This window comes from Danio rerio, chromosome 13 (assembly GCF_052040795.2).
Source record: "Danio rerio strain M-AB ecotype USA chromosome 13, GRCz13ab, whole genome shotgun sequence".
Taxonomy (NCBI): Eukaryota; Metazoa; Chordata; class Actinopteri; order Cypriniformes; family Danionidae; genus Danio; species Danio rerio.
This window is the reverse complement of record NC_141033.1, coordinates 33,683,594-33,704,978: the sequence shown is the minus strand read 5'-3', so window position 1 is coordinate 33,704,978 and position 21,385 is coordinate 33,683,594. Positions and strand designations below refer to the sequence as shown.

General features: G+C 36.9%; 1 protein-coding gene and 1 long non-coding RNA gene across 7 annotated transcripts in view; one reads left to right on the top strand and one right to left on the bottom strand.

Moving 5' to 3' along the window:
• Positions 1-810: 810 nt before the first annotated feature.
• arhgap22a (Rho GTPase activating protein 22a) overlaps positions 811-21,385 on the bottom strand; it is a 47,992-nt gene continuing 27,417 nt past the window's right edge. For all 3 annotated transcript variants that reach the window (XM_087279517.1, XM_087279516.1, XM_087279518.1), the window contains 7 exons: positions 15,698-15,826; positions 12,478-12,685; positions 11,330-11,462; positions 11,150-11,223; positions 10,923-11,044; positions 8,131-9,007; positions 811-4,801 (listed from right to left, as the gene is read on the bottom strand). In XM_087279517.1, coding sequence (XP_087135643.1) covers positions 4,579-4,801; positions 8,131-9,007; positions 10,923-11,044; positions 11,150-11,223; positions 11,330-11,462; positions 12,478-12,685; positions 15,698-15,826 — 1,766 coding nt within the window. In that variant the 3' untranslated portion in view covers positions 811-4,578. The remainder of the gene's footprint in view (positions 4,802-8,130; positions 9,008-10,922; positions 11,045-11,149; positions 11,224-11,329; positions 11,463-12,477; positions 12,686-15,697; positions 15,827-21,385) is intronic.
• LOC141377024 (uncharacterized) lies at positions 2,098-18,119 on the top strand. Of its 4 annotated transcripts, XR_015506091.1 has the most exons (5): positions 2,100-2,603; positions 12,489-12,715; positions 16,532-16,586; positions 17,305-17,417; positions 17,580-18,119. It is a non-coding gene; the product is annotated as an uncharacterized LOC141377024 (long non-coding RNA). The 4 variants fall into 4 exon arrangements; XR_015506092.1 differs by lacking the exon at positions 16,532-16,586 and having other exon boundaries at positions 2,098-2,603; XR_015506093.1 differs by lacking the exon at positions 12,489-12,715 and having other exon boundaries at positions 2,443-2,603.

Genomic DNA, 21,385 nt, shown 5'->3' with positions numbered 1-21,385 from the left:
ATGCTCAGGCTGCGCACAGCATACCCGTGCGCTTGACGCATTAGTATAAATCAGTATTTATGGGAATGCATTTGGTAATAGCTAAAATGATAGACTTTTCTTTTATGCCAAAATGTTTTGGGAAATTAAGTTGAATCATGTTCCACAAAGACATTTTGTAATGTATCAGAACAGATTTTTTATTAGTGATGTTCATTGGTAAAAACTTAATTTAGACAATCTTAAAGGCAGTTTTCTCAATATTTAGTTTTTTTTTTGAACCTGCAGATTACAGATCTTCAAGTAGTTGTATCTCAGCCAAATATCATTTTATAACAAATCAATTTTTATAGCGCTTATTTGTTCAGCTCTCAGATCATGTAAAAGCTCCGTTTAAAAGAAAAAACGGTCATTTCCAGACTCTTATTTTTCTTTTTTTTACTGTGAACTATTTTAAGGCAATTATTGCTGCTTTCTACATATATTATTCAAGACTAAAGGAAGAGTTTAGCCATAAATACAATTTTGCCATGTTTACACACACTTGTATTGATGAAAGGAGGTAAGATATTTTTAAAGGAAAGAAAATCCATATGAATTTGGTGGTTTATTCTAAGTCTTATAATATGCAGCAAAATGCATCAAAACAACAATGCAGATGTTACAATGTTATTTGAAATATTAAGTAGACATGACCTACATGTATTGTACTTTGTAAAATCACTTTTGTCCAAATTGCACAGATGTTTGTTTTTCTTTAAATTTTTGATGTAAAAAAAAAAAAGTTTGATAGAAGACATCCTGAATAAAAAGTGTACACCACTGCGATCAGTCAGTATATTCTTCAATTTTAATATCAATCATAATCCCACTTCAGAGTTTTCTTGATGCATCATACAAAGTTACAACATTGCAGTTTTGATGACAACTGCAATTTATTCCAAAGACTAGTCAGTTTTTATCTGAAATAAAAACCCTTTTTTTATTTGGAAACCTCTACTTTGGCACTTTCTGCATTCAGGAATCAATCAAAAACAAAACAATAACATATGTGCATATTGAAATAAAACACATTCAAGTATATGTCAGCTTTAGTTCCATCATCTATTTTATATAAAGACACTCATCCATCGTGAGTGATTTGAAAAAATGCCACCTGAGAAATAGTTCTAGGTACATTAATAAGCTTAGATAAATACTAGCCTTGGCAATCCTCCAGCTGAAGAACAGGTTAATGTAAAAGATTGAACACTTGGGATGGTGTCACCTCATCTATTTTTGAAAAAGTATTTGATCCCATAGTGCATTTTACTTCCAATAAAGGGACTTGCTGAAAGAGTTGGTGAAGTTTGTAATCTATATGAGCCTGTGTGACTTGACGTCTTTGTCTGGTAGTGTGAGGCACAGTGTGATAAGATGCAGCTTGTGTATGGTAATGACGGTGACAAATTCATCAAAACCTCAGCAGGACTACTTTCTTACCATGCATTAACAGGAAATGCCATTACCACGAACTGCCAATATCGCAAAACAGTCAGAAAAGTCATGCTTTGGTATTATCAGCTTATGCAAGTGATGACTACTACACACACACAAAAAAAGGATTTTCTCAGTTTATTTGAGGGAATTGGTTGCGAACAATTTATATGAGCTGAATTTAAAGAAGCAAAAATTAGCAATGTCTAACAGCTCATTTTATCTGTAACACTGTAAGCTATGACATCGACTTTTTACTACAAAGATGCAATTTTTTTTAACTTGTAAGTAACATGGAAAACAACAGGTCACCTGCAGAATTGGTGACATAAACAAATTCGATGGAATGTTGTTCTGTGGACTCTTACCTTTCAAAATAAACCGTGATGTGCAGCAATAAATGCGTGTGTCTTGTCACGATGTTACTCCATATGTAAATGGCGCTGGCTAGAGGACCCTTTACACAAGACTGTTATGGCGCGTTTAACGGTCATCATCTTAAATCCTTGAAAGTTTTTACTGTTTTGATTTTTAATAAAACGTAAGAACATTTATAAGTGTTTATGAATGTATTATATCCTCTTTGCGTCAAATTACAAAAAAAAAAAAAAAGAATTATCGCTTGTGCGAGGTGTTTTTAATGCAGCATCTATGGATATTTACATTCGATGTCACCTACGCTATTGTTGTCTATTGCAGTGGTTCCCAACAGGGGGTCCTAGCCCACAAAGGAGCCTCAGCAAACTCAGTGGGGGGTTGCGTCTAATTTAAAGATTTTCTTAGCAGTGGACATGTTGCCTTAGTTATTTTATTACCTAGCTCAGTGGTCCTCAACCACCGTCCGCGCCATGGACTGGTATTGGTCCGTGGATCAATGGTACTGGGCTGCAGAAGAAATCATTAATTATTTCCATTTTATTTATTATCTGAGTCTGAATGATCTTTTATTTTGAAAAGTCTTATTTTGAAAAAATGACCTTATTCTCTGGCTTACATGTCATTCACTTGAGCGCCCAAATTTAAACCACAAGCAGCAAAATGAGTAAGGAACAGACGTCCTTGGAAAGTTTCTTTCTTTGCTAAGGGGAAATGGAACGACCCACGAACTGCCAGCGAATAGATTCGCAACCCATTTGTCAACAAATCAGGTGAATCCACTTCTATCATTTTATATTTTACATTAAGCTATTATTTGTGCATAAACAAATCTATAGTTATGTACACACCCTTTGCCTGAAAACAAAGTTTTTTTGTCATCCTTACTGCAAATTTATATCAGCTATATTATCATTAAATGTGGAGGGGGCCTTACAGTATTTTTCAGGGAAAAAGGGGGTCTCATGCAAAAAAAAAAGTTGGGAAATATTGGTCTATTTGAAGAAATGTATCAATTGAGCTGCCATTTTAGTATAGGGTAGCGCTCCTTTGAGTTGAATGCGGGACCAAGATGCAGTGGAGGACTGGCCATCCAGAGTCAGAGATATACACAAATATACATATATCTATGATCGCGAGTGTTCCCGGTGGTCAGTATGCAAATATTTTTTTAAATTCAGAAAATTATATTTCTACATCATTTTTCTACATGGATGAACAAGTGAGCTCATGCCATTGCCGACAAAGAGCATGTGTTTGTGTGCATGGAAATGTATTTTCCTACATTCCTATTAAATTTGATCTCATATGTGTCTTGAAACACCCCCTCTTCTGCTTTCACTTCTTATTCTAACTGAGGGAGCGATTCATTTGCGAATGAATTTCCGTTATGAACGACCAGTTCACTTAACCGACAATAATACCAGTTTCTAGCACCACAGCATCTTTTTGTCATATTTCATTTACAGTTTGCTTATTTTATTCAACAAAACTAGCAAAAGCAGAGTATTTAGTGCGAGTTGATGCAACTTTGCCTTATGATCAGGGCAGTAAGTGACTGATAATAACGTTACTTGTTGAGCCGAAAAGTTTGTTCCATACAAAAATATAAATGAAATCGTATCTATGAAAAAATCTGCCTTTATGATTTTTCTTACTTTTCTCTTTACTACACCCGAACATAGCGCTTCAGTCCAGCATCTTCAGATTGGCTTTAGTCCTGACTAGTGCGGTTGAATGACATTTGTCCTGGGAGCACTTTACAAATGTGGCAGGGCTATTGACACTTGCTCAGGGTCCGTATGCAATACCTAGTGTATATATCTATGTGCAGCATCTATGGGGCTGAGAGTAAATTTGAGGTTTAAGCTTACCGAACTATGATGACTTCCGCTACTGAGAAACCCAGAAATGTGAAAAGGGTCAATTTGTTTGTTTTAAGAGTTCACACAAGACATTGCTTGATAATATTAGCAGGTTTTACATGCTGTCCCGGGAGAGAACCCTGAGCTCTGAGATAATTGAGTCAATGAGCTTGTGAGGGGGTCCGAGATCAGGTAGTTCTCAAAAGCTTCCCCGTAGTAAAGGAGGAAAGGTGGAGATGGGGTGGATGGGGGGATTCCTCAAAAAACAAAGATGAGGGAGTGATGCTAGTCGGACTATTTATAGTGAGTTTGGAATGATCCGTTTGGCTTGCTAAGGATTAAAGATTACCAGCCGCGATCAATCATATCACATGCTCCTCTCGGAATTAGTTTGTGAAGCTTTCAATCAGTATAAATTGTTTGCAACCACTTACCCTAAAAAATTGAGTAAATCCAATGAAAATTTATTCAGTGTAATAACTGGACTGAACCTTAAAGGCATAGTTCACCCCAAAATAACTTGTCATTATTTACAAACAACAGGGGCAAGTTTTCAGATTTTGTTAACATTGGTTTTTCACACAAAATATTTTTTGCTGTTTGTTTTTTTTGCAGACAAAACAGTTTATAGCTTGAGAACAAAGCTAAGTATAAATAATCAGAGGATTTGTATTTTTGCGTGAACTATCCCTTTAAAACTGTAAGTCTGAGGATCAGAGAGAAAGGTGAAAAATGCTACACATAATCAAATTGCCGTTAAAAAATAAAACAAAACAGCACAAAATGACCTCTGAGTACCCATGATGCATGAGCAACGAGATTTTGAAATTCTATCTACAACAAACACAGAAGTCTCTCCGAGTTAAATAAGCATGGCTGCCGGTCAAATTTTGCTTGTTCTTGTTCCCAGTGTAAGATCCCCCAGAGTGGAGAAGAACTCCTCCATCTCGTTCTGGAGCAAGCGGTTGCGGGTCTCTGCGTCCTCACGAGCACGTTCAGAATTTCGCAGTTTAATTTCCAACATGCGATACTTCTTCTTCTCCTGGTCCATCTCCTCCTCCAGCCTTTCCATTTGCTTGTGCAAAGCGGCACTTGATTCCTCTAGCCTTAAAAAAGAAATTATATCAGATCCATTTTAAAAGTATTGCCAAATATGTTGTGCTATTGTATATTACGCTATTCATTTTCTCCATTATTAAGGAGAAATTTTGTTTTACAATTGAAGAGTTTAGATCAGGAGTGCCCAAACTCTGTCCTAGAGGACCGGTGTCATAGAGAGTTTAGTTCCAACCCCAATTAGTCACACCTGAACCAGCTGATCAAGCTCTATCTAGGTATACTAGAATTTTCCAGGCAGACGTGTTAAAGAAATTTGAAGCTAAACTATGCTGGACATCAGCCCTCCAGGACCAAATTTGGGCACTCTTTGCTTAGATGCAAAAACCTCTAAACGGCATTTGATATTTAAAAATAAAATTATGATAAAATTAGCATTTTTCTGCAACTCATGTGTGTAGACTCCCTAATTTTACTTTTATAGAGACAAATAAGTTATTTTAATTGTATTCAAAGTTAAATAACTGAGCGTAAACATGTGAGGCTGAGAAAAATTTTAGGAGAACATTTCAGATGGCTTTTAGAGGCAAAAATGGATCTCTGATTTTGATTATTAATTCTATATGTTTTTGTTAAATCCATCTATTTATATTAATCAGGGTGGGAATTACAGGTTTTTTTTTGGGGGCTCTGACCCGCCTAATTATCGCTTTATCCCCCCTGAAGAACATCAAAACAAAATATATGCGGGGGATAACAGATAACGTAAATATACATTTGACCATCTTTATAATAGTTCATACCATTGTCAATGCATGTCTGTACCAAAAATATAAATTTAACCAGCAAATCCAGGCAGCGTAAGTGTTCACAAAATGTTATTGCAAAATAGGGGTTTGTACTGTAACTATCTGTAAAACTAGATGCATAGTTTGTATTTTATTATACACTGGCTGGCAACCCGGTGGCGCAGTAGGTAGTGCTGTCACCTCATAGCAAGAAGGTCACTGGTTCGAGCCTCTGCTGGGTTAGTTGGCATTTCTGTGTGGAGTTTGCATGTTCTGCTCACGCTCGTGTGGGTTTCCTCAGGGTGCTCCGGTTTTCCCCACATTCAAAAGACATGCGGTACAGGTGAAATGGGTAGGCTAAATTGTCCGTAGTGTATGAGTGAGTGTGTATGGATATTTCCCAAAGATGGGTTGCAGCTGGAAGGGCATCTGCTGCATAAAACATTGGCTGGATAAGTTGGCAGTTCATTTTGCTGTGGCAACCCTGGATTAATAAAGAGACTAAGCTGAAAAGAAAATGAATGAATGAATATACACTGGCTCGCACATGGAAGTTAAACAGTAAAATAAACAATATGTGCAGTCTTTCATGGTCATCCATTAATAGGTGTAAGAATGCAAACCTGTCACTGTATATTTAATATCACAATTGCCATTTAGCCATTTAATATCCCTCAAAATAGTTTCATTAATAATTTAGATCCAATTGAATTAAAAATTTAACTTTGATTCATATTACCAAACAAAACCGAAAAACTTAAACCCATGATCATCAATGTATAATTTGCACCCTGCAACTCTTCTCTTTAAAACCAAAAAAAGGTGTAATAGCTGAAAAACTACATTACCCATGATGCAATTATCTACGCTTCTAGAAAACACTTTACACAAACAACTTTAGATGAACAGTTTTATATATTCTCCGTCATTTGTTTTCTTTTCTACCAAAAGATTGTAAATTAGATCCAAAGCTGTTAAGTTGGCTAGATTGTTGTCCCTTTGTCTTTTTTCTGTATTATCATATATGTCTGTGCTCCAAATCAAAATTTGTAATGTTCTGATTCTTTTTTGTGGCTGATTGGTTTGGTTTATGGCTTTGTTTTATAATGCTTTAATGCATTTTATTATGGGAAAAATCATTAAATAACCAGCACTGCAGAATAAGTGGGTTTACACTAAAGTACTTTATTATAGTACTCTCTATTGCGACAGATAACCATGCCCCTAACTCATACCAAGCACCATTGGTCGAGCTATTGTATTCCTTAAAGTTTGCACAAACTAAGTTAATAACACTGTTTTTCAGTATGCTGACATATATCCAACAGAAATGGAGGTGGAGTTGGGGGAGGGGCTTTCTTTTTGTGCATCATTTTCTCAGCAAACTAATGATAAGAGGGGTATGGTTAATAATATTGTGGATAAAGTCATCAAACTGATGTCAACAGAGAAGGACCAAGTCCAAATGCAGAATCAAATGCTCAGACTTTGATTAAAATTCAAGCAAAACATTTTCTTTTCAATGAATTAACTTGCACAGATTCATTGTTAACATTAAGACTAAAAATGTGTGCTTGCAAAATAATGATTGTAAATTTGGATTTCACACAGATTTTAAAGACATCAATTTGACCAAAAATCCACATCCTAAATCCCACATCCTACATCTCATACTACATTGTTTTGTTTAAAAACCAATTACACACATATATTCATCACAACATGAATGAAAATACATTGAAATAGTTAAAGGATTAGTTCACCCAAAACTGACAATTCCTTTATCCTTTACTAAGCCTTTACTTGTCACAAACCTCTGAGTTTCTTTCTTTCTTTCTTTCTTTCTTTCTTTCTTTCTTTCTTTCTTTCTTTCTTTCTTTCTTTCTTTCTTTCTTTCTTTCTTTCTTTCTTTCTTTCTTTCTTTCTTTCTTTCTTTCTGTTGAGCACAAAATAAGTAACCATTGACTTCCATAGTATTTGTTTTGTTACCGGTTTGTAACATTCTTTAAAATATACTATTATTATATAACTCTTAAAGGTTTGGAATCATGTTGAGGGTGAGTAAATAAATTTTTTTTGCTAAAAGTCATTTTCAGAATGATGATAAAAGTGCAACTCCAAAACCTGGCTAGCTCAATTCATTGATTAATTAAATTTCCTTCAGCTTAGTCCCTTTAGTCATCAGGGGACGCCACAATGGAATGAACCGCCAACTTATCCAGCATATGTTTTACATAGCGAATGCCCTTGCAGCTGCAACCCAGTATTGGGAAACATCCCTACACACTTATTCACACACACACACACACACACACACACACACACACACACACACACACACATAACACTACAGCCTATTTAGTTTATCGAATTCACCTAGACTGCATGTCTTTGGACTGTGAGGGAAACCGGAGCACCTGGAGAACATGCAAACTCCACACTTGGGACTTGTAGCAGTGACCCTCTTGTTGTGAGGTGACAGTACTGAGCCACCGTGTCGCCTGGTGAGCTTAACTGAATTAGCTAAACTTCGCCCTGTAATGTGTCAAGATTAATACATATAATCAATGTGCTGTGGATGTCAAACATACCTTCGTATTCTGGATTCATAGTTGGCCTTCTGTTTCTTCAACTCGCCTTTCAGCTCTGTTACCAGGCTGTTAAGTGCTGTCGTGCTAGTGTCATTATCTTCTGTGACGTTTCCCTTATCTTCAACATTTCCATTCTCGCTGCATCCTGCACTACTTACACACATTTCCAGTGCCTCGCTGCTCTCTGTGACCTCTGAACTCCTGTCTTCACTTTGCCCTTGGACAGACCAGTCCTTAACCGAATTCAGTCCTGAGGGGTCACTGCCCACAGAGCCGCCCACTAGGATCTCACACGAGGATGTGGACCAGGGTGTGCTGGCAACGCTGGGAACACTGAGACTGGATGAGGTTACATTGTCATAAGTGGACAGACGGTGCGATAAAGCTGAATCCTTGCCCATGCGCTCTCCTGATGACGTACGCCGGTGGCTGCGCAACGAAGAAAGGCCGTTCATCAACCAGTTGCCTGTACTGGGCAAAGTGGACACATCTACAGATGAGCCTCCGATTTTTGCAGGCTGAGCTCGTACCCCTCCGCTTTTGAATGAGTATTTCCAGGACGGGAGGGATTTCACCTGTTTGCTAGGGCTGACTGTCAGTCCGACTTTTCCCTGAGGTGTCATTTTGGCAGTGGTGGGAGCAACCATATTGATATCTAACGATGTGGCACTGCCGGATACACTTTCTACCACTTTGGATATCTGACTCGGCGATGAGCAGTTCAGCAATTCCTCATCAGAGATCCACTCCACCATGCCACGCTGGCCTCGAGGACAGCTTCCAGTGTGGTCAGAAGACACATCTCTCTCGTTCCCCACATACAGACGTTCATGTTCACTGATCAACACCGTCATCAGTTGTTGCACCTGGGTGGTTCCTAAAAACAGATTTAAATTTCTTAGATATGAGTTTCTAACTCAGTGTTGTTTAAATCTGCTCCTCAGGGGCAAATATGGGATGATATTAATAACAACCAGCTCTAACACACTTGGAATGGAAACAGTTTCTGTCAAAGTTGTACTGCAGAGAAAGAGACCAGGATGAATGTCTATGGACGAGAGGCTTCACTATGCTGAATAAACAGCTTTTACATTTAGTCATTTAGCAGATGCTTTTGTCCAGATGAGCGACTTACAATTGAGGAGGCATTCAGTGATTCAACAAGAATAGGAAATACACACAAGAAGTGCTAGTTATACAAAGAAATATGTTTGTGCTCAGAGTATTTAGTGCTAGAGTAAGAGTGCTTTATTTTAGAGAGCGTGAGGGAGAGAGAAAGTTCTTCTAGAGGTGGTCTTGGTTTTATTCACCAAGGTTGAGGCCATTTGAAGGAAACCAGTGAATCTGCAGTCTATGTGGGAATGGGAAGATCATTCCACCAGCGTGGAACATTGAATGAAATGTTTCTCGGTTTTTCTGGGACACGGTTTATTTTTTTGAGAAAAGGTTGTTTGAAGGTTCTCTATTAGTATCAAGGGGTACATAAAAAAACCTTTGACATCCATTGGACTTTTTTAATCCACAAATGGTTCTTCAGAATGTTAAAATGCTAGTAAAAGTTCTTGTAGCAATCACTTAAAAAATGCTTCCTTGATGAACTAAAATGGTTTAGATCCTCAAAGATCTTCAGCTTGTTTGCCTTTAAGTGATGTTTTAAAAACTAATTTCCAGAGTAGCATGTGATATGATTGATCGCGGCTGGTCTCTCGTCTGCAATCATCGATAAACCAATCAGATTAATCCAAGTCTACAATAAATAGCCCATTTCACCTTTCTTCCCTTATCTTAATTTTTTGAAGAATCCTCCGTCCACCCTATCTCCCCCTTTTCCTCTTTTACCAGGGGAAGCTCTCATGCTAAACGACCAGGCTGCAGCCCTGGGCTCAATTATCTCCGAGCTCAGGGTTCTCTCCCGGGACAGCATGCCAAACCTGCAATTAGCATTAAGCAATTTCTAAGTGTGAACTTATAAAACATCTTGAAACCTTTGAAACATACTATGTTAGATTGACCTGTTTTAGACGAACATTTTTATTGTATGTTAGAGCAGTAACTGTCAATTTTGTGACAGGTAAGGTCATTCATTTCTATGGTATCCACAAACAGTAATTGACTGTTTTGAAACTGTTGCTGTTTTGAAATGAACAACTCTGACAGAAAATTCATTGATTTTAGATCTGCAATGTAAGGGAGACCTGATCAAATTTGGCTTTTTTACTTTATTCAGTGGTAGAGCTATGGTCCCTTGTATCTCCCAATCATTAGACCATTTCTAACTATGTCCCAATTCACAGGCTGCATCCTTTAAAGGCCACATTAGAAGGCTGACTGCATCACTGTAATGTGACGAAGGCTGTCTCAATTTTGAAGGCTCCTTCAAACATGGCCTCCAAATGCATCCTTCATTTCCCGGGCAGTCAAGGATACAGTCGACAAATCCTTCATGTCCCAGATTATCCTAAGATTAATTGTTCACCTGTAATGGTGATGTTTTTCAGAGAATGGCCAGATTGTAGTTTAAGCTTACTCTGGTCATATTAAAGTAAAACAAACACTTTAAAATAATTACAAACATACCCAGGTGAACGTATTTAGACTCTACTTGGCCTCCTCTGAAAGATGTTTTCTTTTGGGATGCTGTATCTGGTTTTATTAAATCTAAAGACCTTATTTAGCTAGTTCAGGTGTGTTTAATTAGGGTCAAGCTAAACTCTGCAGGTCAATGCCTCTGCAGGAACAGATTTGGACCCCATTTTTATAGCTGTACAAATTACTAGTATATCCGTACTAACCTTCCATCATTGAAACAGGGTCCTCTATTTTAGGCCGAAGGATATTTGGTCCAAAAACTGTTGCAAGGTTCTGAACGCTCATCTTGTTCTCATTTGAATGTGATTGCACCTCATCTAAGAATCTACATGAAGACAGAGAATATAACATCTCATTCATATAAATCAATAAATTAATTGTTTCAAAACCATAGACAGAAAACCGATTGGATGTTGATATGTTAACTTACTTGCAAATGTACTTTAACAAATTATAATTAGCCTGAGGAAGAGTGCTGACCTGCTTCACAAGCTCACCCAGCCCCTTTAGGACGCACACACAGGAACATAATTAGAAATGCAGAAAACAAGGTGAAAAAATGCAGTGATCTTTTATGAAACCTAATCTCAAAGACATGCAGCACCCTCACCATTTCTTCATCTTTTAACAGAAGCTGTGCACAGGTAAGAAAGTCCTCATATTTGTTAAAGGGGATGACAGGCTCGGGCAGCTCTCTGAGGTAGAGCTTCAGTAGGGACGCCACTGTGTGAACGTCAGTGTTACTGCAAGAGATCACACACACACACACACACTCAAGTCAGGGGATGCAGTTTAATTGTCCTGACCAGCTGAGAGTGGGTTAACTGTCCCAGCACACACTGACAAGCACTTAATCAGCTTAAGCCAGCCTAGATATTCTGTACTGTAGATATATACTGAGGTGGAGTTGAGAGTTTTCTACAGTGTACAAAGCATACTTTTATCAAATGGGCCAGTTTAGTTGCAAGTTGTACTGTAATAGTACATTTAAAGTACTATTCTTAGTGCATTAAAGGGTTAGTTCACCTAAAAATGAAAATTTACTCACCGTCAAATGGTTCCATAGCTTTGAATTTCATTTTAGAAGCCGGTAACCATTGACCTCCATATTAGGAAAAACAAATACTATGAAAGTCAATGGTTACAGGTTTTCAATATTTAAAAAAATATATTTTCTTTTTTTTTGTGATGAAAAAAATAAATACAAAAAATTTGTTTGGGACAAGTGAAGGTTGAGTAAATGATGATAGAATCTTCAGTTTTAGGTCAACTATACCTTTAATGTTGTACACTTACTACATTAAGTTTATTTAAAATACTTTAAAAATAGCAAAACTTGAAGAATAACTAATTTGTAAGGCTAATCAAATCAAATCATGTTTATTTAAAAAAAAAAAAAATTATAACTTAAAAAAAATCTTATTTAGCACAATTTCACTGCAAAAAAATGCTTTTCTTGCTTAGATTTTTTGTCTTCTTTGTAGTCCAAATATCTAAAAATTCTTAATTCGAGATGAATTTTCTAGACAAGCAAAACATGTTGCCTTGTTTTAAGAAGTAATCTGCTAATATTATGTGAGAAAATCATTTTTTGCAGTGTTGGTGTTTTAGTTCAGTTAAAAAAGTTAATTAGCTATGTAATGTTTGCTAAACCTGTGCAATATCTTGGCAATATGCACTGCAAAATGATAAATTGTTTGTGGTATTCTAAGTAGTTTTGAATAAAAGTATCATTTGGACGTTTTTCTCTTGTCGTACCTGTCGAACAGAGGCTTGTCTCCACAGTCAAAAGCATCTTGAAGTTCTTTGACCAGGTTGGCTTGTCCTGGCATCCTAAAGAGACCCTCCTCTTTCAGACCCTGTTCCCGTATGAAATCCACACACTGCTCCACCAACAGAGGGGCCAGTCGAGGTCCAAACTTCCTCTCATACTGTACTGTGTCTTCCAGATGTTGACCAAAAATTCCTACGACAACACAAGCACCAGAGAAACATGGTAATATTTAATATTACCTATGTATAATATATGTAATATATACATATATATAAACCTGCCATAATATCAAAGCAATTACTATTACAAAATCAAGGTAAATTTACAGTATTCAATCCTACCTCTCAATATATTGGATCTGCCTCGTATACTACAATCTTCAGCAAGCACACATAAGTCATAGTGAGCAAATAGACAAGAGAGAGCTCTAACTTCAGGCATGAGACACATGACAGATCCCTGTTGGCACAGGCAGCAGTCCACTTCAGGCACAAGTGAACACTGATGCATGAGAATGACTGTGTGTGTGCAGCCGATCAGATCACACTCACACCTGCTATTGCCCTTTCATTGTACTGGTAATTCAGTCTCACAGTGCATGGAGAGAATGTGGGATGAGCGTAAGTCATTACACAGTATCATATTGCTTAACCCATTCTTTCACCATGATGTCTTGATTATAATTATTTAGCCTATACAATTCTTTATAGAGACATACTGTTGAGGGTGACGTTTAATGACAGCATTGTGGCTTTTTAATATTTGTATCACAACACATTAACTTTTTGGACTATTTTTATTTTCTGTATTAAAGTAATAATTATTTTGTTTTATTTATTTATTTATTTATTTATTTATTTTTTGATAGGTTACGGTAAATTAAAGGGGACCTATTAGGCAAAAATTACTTTTATAAGGGGTTAAAACACAAAAAGGCTTTCATAAAAACGCTGTTCACACAGTCCAGAATTTTTTCGGAAAAGACCATTTAAACATCCATTCCAAAATACAGGTAAATTCTGGCATCATTAACCAGAAATTACCTATAAACTGCTGCACTTGTATTTGTAAACATAGAAGAGGTCTGCCTTTTCTTGATGATTTCACTTTTATTTAAAGCTTTAGCATTCATGCAGCTGCTTTGTGAGACACCCAAAGGCAGAAACGAGAACCACAGCTAAATGTTTACAAACATGACTACATTACAAATGATGTGGATGGATAAGTATTGTGAACAACTTATATGAAAACATATGGAGGAACTCTTTCACATGTCGAAATGTTCATAATATGTCTGTGTGCTGGCGCTCACTGGCTCCTTCATGCGCACACATGTCAAGCAACTGAAGGAAGCAGAGCTTGAAGGTGAAAAAACAGCAGTTTATCATAAGCATATCGATCATTTTTGACACCATTGGCATTAAGAAGGAACTAGAAACTTTATCTGACTAACATCTAGCAGCTAAATGTGTCTGAAAATATATTAAAAGGGTTTTATTTTCATAAACCATGTGGATGTGAATTTGTCTGAGTGTTCTGATTGGCTGGAGTAGACGTCTCACGTCAGTGTGTTCTAGACATAAACGCGCTCTTTTTGGCAATTTTCCTTCTGCGTTCACACAGAGCAGCATTCCAGCAAATTACCGGTTATGTTACAACTTCTCTTTCCGAAAAATTGCCGGAACTAATTTACTGGCATTTTTAAAAAGGGCCTGTTCGCACATACAGACAGGAGTTTTAGGATGCACAGATGAACACTGTAGTCTCCATAGTCTACCTTCTTCTGGGCCACTTCTTTTGACATTTTCAGTTTTTCATATAGATGTTAGTCCTGTTTTGAATCTGTTGATATTGTAACACATAGTCATTTGTAGCTCTACCCCCTTTCGAAAAAAGGGCTGTGAGCACAATCTCATTTAAATTTAAAGCAAGTCACCAAAATGGCACAATTTGGATTAAAGCCTAAAAGAGACAGATTTAAAGGGTAATAAAAATTATAAAAGGTGTGGGGTATTTTGAGCTAAAACGTCACATACACACTCCAGGGATATCAGATTTTAAATTGTGTAAAAAGTGGTTTAATAGGTCTCCTTTAAATTTATTTTAGCACTTTAATTTAAACTTTTTAAAATGAATCACTTCTAATATCTTGCAACATTAAGTGTTTGATTATTTTTATCATTAATAACATTTCAGCCTTATTGTATTTAACAATGTTAGCTAATCATTATAATAAAAAATTGCTGTAGTTATGATTTATAGTAATGTGTTTGAATAAAATTTATTCTGTAGTATAAGACATTTCTTTTAAATTAAATAACTGTTGCCAATAAGTGCTTTTCTTGGCATAAAAAAGGGAATTTTTAAGTACCCCCAAAACTGAAAAGTCTGTAAACATTTATTCATCACTTGTCACAAACCTTCTTTCTTCCGTTGAAATCAAAAGAAGATATTGTGAAAAATGGTGAAAACCTGTAACTTTTATAGTATTTGTTTTTCCTATGGTTATGGTCCTACATGTTTCAAACATCTTTTGTGTTCAACAGAAAAAATAAAGGTTTGAAACTATTGAAACCTTTGAGGGTGAGTAGCCAATATAGTGAGTAAAATTCCATGTTGGGTGAATTTCCATAGCTGTATAATATTATCTTTCTTGCCTGTAGGTAGTGACAGATTTTTGAGAGAATCAAATTTTCATTTAGAAACAAAGTAATGTTTTTCAGGATCGCTACTGGGCTAACTTTTATCTGCAAGCTTATTTTCTTACCAAGTTGGCCTTTTCACTTCACCTGTAGGTCTCTGAGGAACGTGTTGTGTCTATGAGCTAAGCTAGCACTGTATATCATAGGAAATAAAAACTGTGTGGTGGATTTTCAAAATCATTAAATGTATATTTAAATATTTTCCTTTATATTCAGACCCCCCAAAAACCCATTTTATTAAAGAACTGTAACATAATGCCTAAAGATTCAGACACTTACAGGCCGCTAGTGCTGTTGTTATTTTAGTTAGCCTGTATATTAGCCACGCAGCATAAACCAGATATAGATCACTCTACTCAAATAAGACGAGAGTACAAAAACAGACACATGCTTGCTGCTAGTTTTTTATATTGTTTTCTTGAAATCTGCAGAGCCTCAGTGAAACTAATGATTCATTTTTGCCTGTGTCTCTGTGCTTGTGTGGTCCATAAATATGAGTTACCTCCTCCAAAGGGAGCCCAGATGACACGTCTGATGGCTTTGACCCAATCCTCCATGTCATTCTGGGAGTTTGCCATAAGCAGGAAAGCCTCATGGCTGAGAGCCGATCTGTCCTTCTCTCCTGTACAGCCTATGGAGGCAGAGAGGGGATAAAAATTTCGAGTAAATCATTTGATTGACACTGATAACATTTAGTCTGCCTGAGTCCCCTGATGCTTTGAATGACAGATAAATATCAAAACATGAATAATTTTCTTTATTCATTGCGATTGCCCCCACTGTTTGTACAAAGAACACTTTAAATACATTTATTCGTTATATTTTTTGAATCATTAAAATCACATAATAGCAGTTCTGTGGAGTAGTATAATCAATACCTGTTAGTGGCCAGAATAACCAGCTATTTTGTTAGTCGGTTTTATATTATTATCATCAACATGAAAAATACCATTTAGTTGTAACACTAATATATGTATACCATGCATTTAATAAATTAATACTTTTATTTAGAAAATATGGATTGTATTGCCAGCAAGATGAATTTAGAATAAAGTAATAATTATTATTTATATAGTAACTATATTTAGATAATAAACCATTTTAAAGTTGCAGAATATTTATATTTTGAATACAAGCTGTTATGTTATTTCGAAAGGAATCCTGGTATCTTGGTTTACATATTAAATTATAATAATAAGATGATAATAAGAACCTCCAACACCATTTGCATTATATGAATACATCAGATAAAAATACAATAAATATTATAATTTGTTTCCCAGCAACTTGTGATTTTAGCACAACAATTTTTCTAACATTTGTTTATCTCATACAGTGGTTCCCAAAGTGGAGGTTGGGACTCCCTGGGGGGTCGCAGGACAATGACAGAGGTATCTTGGTGATTTTCAAAAGTCAAATAAATTTTATTAAACTATTAGAATTACCATATTTTATCCATAACCCACAGAATATAAAAAGTAGTTAATAATCACATAAAAAGCATGCAAATAAAAAGCCACCAGCCTTTCAATATTTCTTCACAGGATTGTGGGTTAGATTAGATTGTACGTTAGATTAAAAACATAAAAATAGATTTTACAGCACCAGGTTGAACTCTCTGACACCTTTATAGTATTCAAATAAATTGTAATTTGCAGGCCCATACTGAATATTGAGAATGATCTCTGAGTCTTCAAAATTAAACCAAGAATAGACTTGAGCAGAAAACATTTGTGCCCACCAGTCTCATTAGGTCATGGTATTATTATATTAAACAAATTAATAAATTACAGCATATGATTGTTAAACTGTTTCACTTTTTGTGGGTTGTCATGCTCGTGTTTACAGGCCTAATGTTGTGTGTGCAACATTTGTATATTTGTAACCACCAGGAATGTGAGGGTCGCGAGTCACTGACATTGTTATTTTGGGGGTTGCAGGCTGAAAAGTTTGGTAACCTCTGATCTAATAAAATAATTCATAGTACAAAATTTATTATTATTTTATAGTGACCGCATAAAAGTTAACTAACCACTAGATGGCACCACAGCTATACTAAAAATCTCATGTGGGCAAAGTTTGCCTTTATGACATCATTTTTCATTGCAGACATTAACCATGGCTGTTCAGAAGAAAAGTCATATTTCAATTTTAAAATGGAGGACAACAGATGAACTAAAAATTTGCCGTGGCTTTTGGAGAAGCTGTCATCTGAACTTACTGTAAGTTGGAGCTGATTTCTTAATATATTTATATATTTAAATGAACTAAGAGTTCATATTTGCTTGATTTCTTTTAAGATGATTTTCAGAAGCACATCATCATGCCTTGTTAAACTCCTAGCATCATAAAACTGACTCATTTTCATTTCCTTCTCCAAACAGTCATCCCTCACCACCCCCTGAAAATATCCTCAGCATAAATTCTGTTCAACCTAGTTTTTCTGGATGGATGGTTCCATTATGTGTCTGAGCGCAGCTGCAGAATGAGCCCAGTATTGTCAGGTGTCTGTGTGAGACGGCACACGTAGGAGTCCCTGAGGAGATGCTGACTGTCTCTGTCTGCCTGTCTGGAAGATTGTGTGAGCGGATGATGCATTGCCTCTGTGTTTGTGCCCTTGGTTCAGCTGTCTGTCTCTCACATGTAAAGGCAATAATCAAACACCTGACTTTGTGGAGAAGTGAGTGACCTCTTGAAAAAAAAAGACAAAAACTGTTGATCCCTTTTTGTGACTTATCGTTATTTCTGTTTTGAAGTGAGGCCTTTTACTTTAAAGAGCTCCTATTTTACCCCCTTAACAAGTGGTAAAATAAGTCTTTGATGTCTCCATGTGTCTTAACTTTGGATTGTTTTTGCATGTCTGCTTGCAGCAAATGTGGATATCTATTATGCTACTGTACAAAATAAACCAGAATTAACTTCCACTATGCTGCTGTGGTGATTATTTTCTTTATTACAAACATGCACTGTTGTGAAGTGCAGTTGATCACAGAGTGTTGGAACAGATCTTTTAATCCCAGTTCAAATCCTGTTTTGTGTACATGTTTATTCACATTACTGCTTTATGGAGACGTAGACGTGTTAATACACTCCTGGTAATCAATTCAGTAGGTGGAGAAAAGTTGATTATGAATATAGTTGCCCTTTAAACTATGATAATAACATATTTGAATGGTGTAAAATTATATTTGATTAAATTAGTTTATACAAATGTTACAATAATGTAAGATATTATTTTTTAAATCAGGGGTCAACAATCTCGGTCCTGGAGGGCCGTTGTCCCTGTAGGGTTTAGCTCCATCTTGCCTTAACACACTTGCCTCTGTTTCAAAGCACAGGCACACCTGAGGTAATTCACCAGCAGGCGACAAAGAGCAAAATGTGCAAAGAGCAAAGTGCAATCGTGAATGCGTGCCCAATACTGACACAGAAAAATAAACTGTCAAAAAAAGTCATTATTTTTGTTTTATGTGTGCAAAAAAGTAATCTTATAATATTGATAATATGACAATCACTAGCTTACTTTATAAATACGTTCTAAATTAACCACTCTATGTGGTTCAGATTATTTGTTTTAAAGATTTTTTTTATTTTCTGGTCTTTTTTTCTTGTATTTTCATGAACAATCCTAAACCGATGCTGTTCATGGAGGATGGGAAAGCTCTTGGATTTCATTCATTTATTAATTTTCCTTTGGCTTAATCCCTTTATTCATCAGGGGTAGTCACAGCGGATTGAACCACCAACTTATCCAGCATATGTTTTACAGAGTGGATGCCCTTCCAGCTGTAACCCAGTACTAGGAGGAAACATCAATACACACTTATTCACACACACACACACACACACACACACACACACACACACACACACACACACACACACACACACACACACACACACACATACACTACGGGCAATTTCGTTTATTCAATTCACTTATAGCTCATGTCTTTGGACTACGTTGGAAATCGGAGCTCCCGAAGGGAACCCACACAAACACAAGGAGAACATGCAAACTCCACACAGAAAAGCCAACTGACCTAGCCGTGATTTGTACCAGTCACCTTCTTGCTGTGAAGTGATAGTGCTAACCACTAAGCCACCGTGTCACCCTTGATTACAACATTTTAATCCAATTTTAAATACATAGACAGTCATTAATTAATTGAATTAATACTATATTAAATTTAAGTGCTAAAATGAGGGAAGAAAGTATTTGAAGAACCAAGCAGAACATGTTTCACTTTGCTTAACCTGCTGTATTTAGACCAAGAAAACAGTTTGTTTCCATTTACACATATTATAAATTTTAAAAGATGTGAACTTTGATTAATCATTTACGTCCTGCTTCTGCATTTAGAACAAGATTAAAACAATTATGTGTTTTATTTTTATATTATGCTTTTGAATGATGCTTTATGAAAAAAAAAACAAGAAGAGACACAGATCTTTCAGCCATTGCACAGTGTTTATTTACAGGCAGGATTGTGCAGTGGGTAAAGGGTAAGTGGGATATTTTGGGGAGGGACGATGAGCAGCATCACCATCAGATGTAGTTCTGGTGGTGTTTGTTGATCCACAGGTGCTTCAGTTTAGGATCATTTCTGTAACGGTGATACAGCAGCTGTCTTTCTCTTCTCTCCCTCTCCTTCTTGAGTTTCCTCTCCACCTTTTCCTTCACCTTCTCCTCTGCCCAGGTGAACAGAACCATCTGTGCTTTTCGCCTGTTCTTTGGTTCCTCCATGACATTCCCACTGAGATGGCTCTCGCGACCATCAAAAGGAGTCTTGCAGTGCAAAGAGGCATGGGGACTCGAGTCCACAGCTTCACTGAGGTCCTCAAACACTTCACTCGTGCACGATTCATCATCCAGCACCTCCTCCTCCTCCCAGGCAAGAGTCTGTCTCGTCAGTCTGGGTCTTTCGGGCTTGTAGAAGATCTGAACGTTCTCTACAAACTCGCATTCCTCATCTTCAGTGTCAGAAAGCATGAGGTTTAAAGCAGATGCAGCCGCGACAGAAATTGAAGACATTGAGCTGAGAGAAAACACTGGCGATGCACAAGGAGGAGGAATGGGACAGACTGTGCAGAACAGCTCATCTGGTTCAGGAACATAACCTGGAAGCACAGCCAGCTGTTTGGGAGGACCCACTTGATTAGGACACCCTGGCAAGACAAACTCATGCTCAAGTTCTTGCACAGGAATGGGCCTCAGAGGATGCACTGAGGTGAATTGGTGGGAGAACAGCTCCTTTGGTGCAGGAACAGGATGTGGAGGAGCAGTCAGCAGATTGGGCTGGTCCACATAGAGAGGACACCCAGGCAGCGCAAACTGTTGCTCAGGTCCTTGCACAGGACACATTTGTGGCCTTTTCACTGGCGGCAGGGGCTTGAAGCGAGCAGCTGGAAGGATGAAGTCTCCAGAGCCACTGGGAAGCTTTGCAAGTTTTCCCTTAATGGGCTTTAAGACAGAGGGTCTGGCAGAAGTCTGCAGGGTTTTTACCTCGCCATTTTTACCCCCTTTGTGGCGTTTCTTCCTGCACTTGTTGGGATTTGCAGTGAAGGCCCCACTCTCTGAACTTTTATTCACTGCCGCCAGTTCTTGAGCTGCACAGTGCTGTGTTTCCCTTCGATGCCGGAAAGGGATAAGACAGTCAAAAAGTTTTTTAAAACTGCTGAACAGCGCCATCGTAAACGCTAATGGCCAAAAATGAAATCGTCAAGTTATAAAAGTAGCTCTCAATCGCTAGACTCCTCAAACACCAACAGCAGTTTAGAATTACAACGGCAGCTTCTGTGTTCCAAAACAGAATTCTGTTTATGACATCACACATTCTGCTGAGCTTCCCCGAGTGACAGTTCTGAACTTTGAGCGGCGAGTGGTGAAAATTATATAAGTTTCCAAGCACGGCTCCTGCTCCATAATATTTCACTAACAAAAATATACACAAATTCACTCTGCCTGCTGAGCATATACTTGTTTTTGTCCCCGCTTTCTGCTTTTGAGCACACTGCAGGCCAAACTAATAAAAAATATGTTATGGTAAATATGTTGGTGTATTATCAATATCACTATATATATATATATATATATATATATATATATATATATATATATATATATATATATATATATATATATATACATATATATATATATATATATATATATATATATATATATATA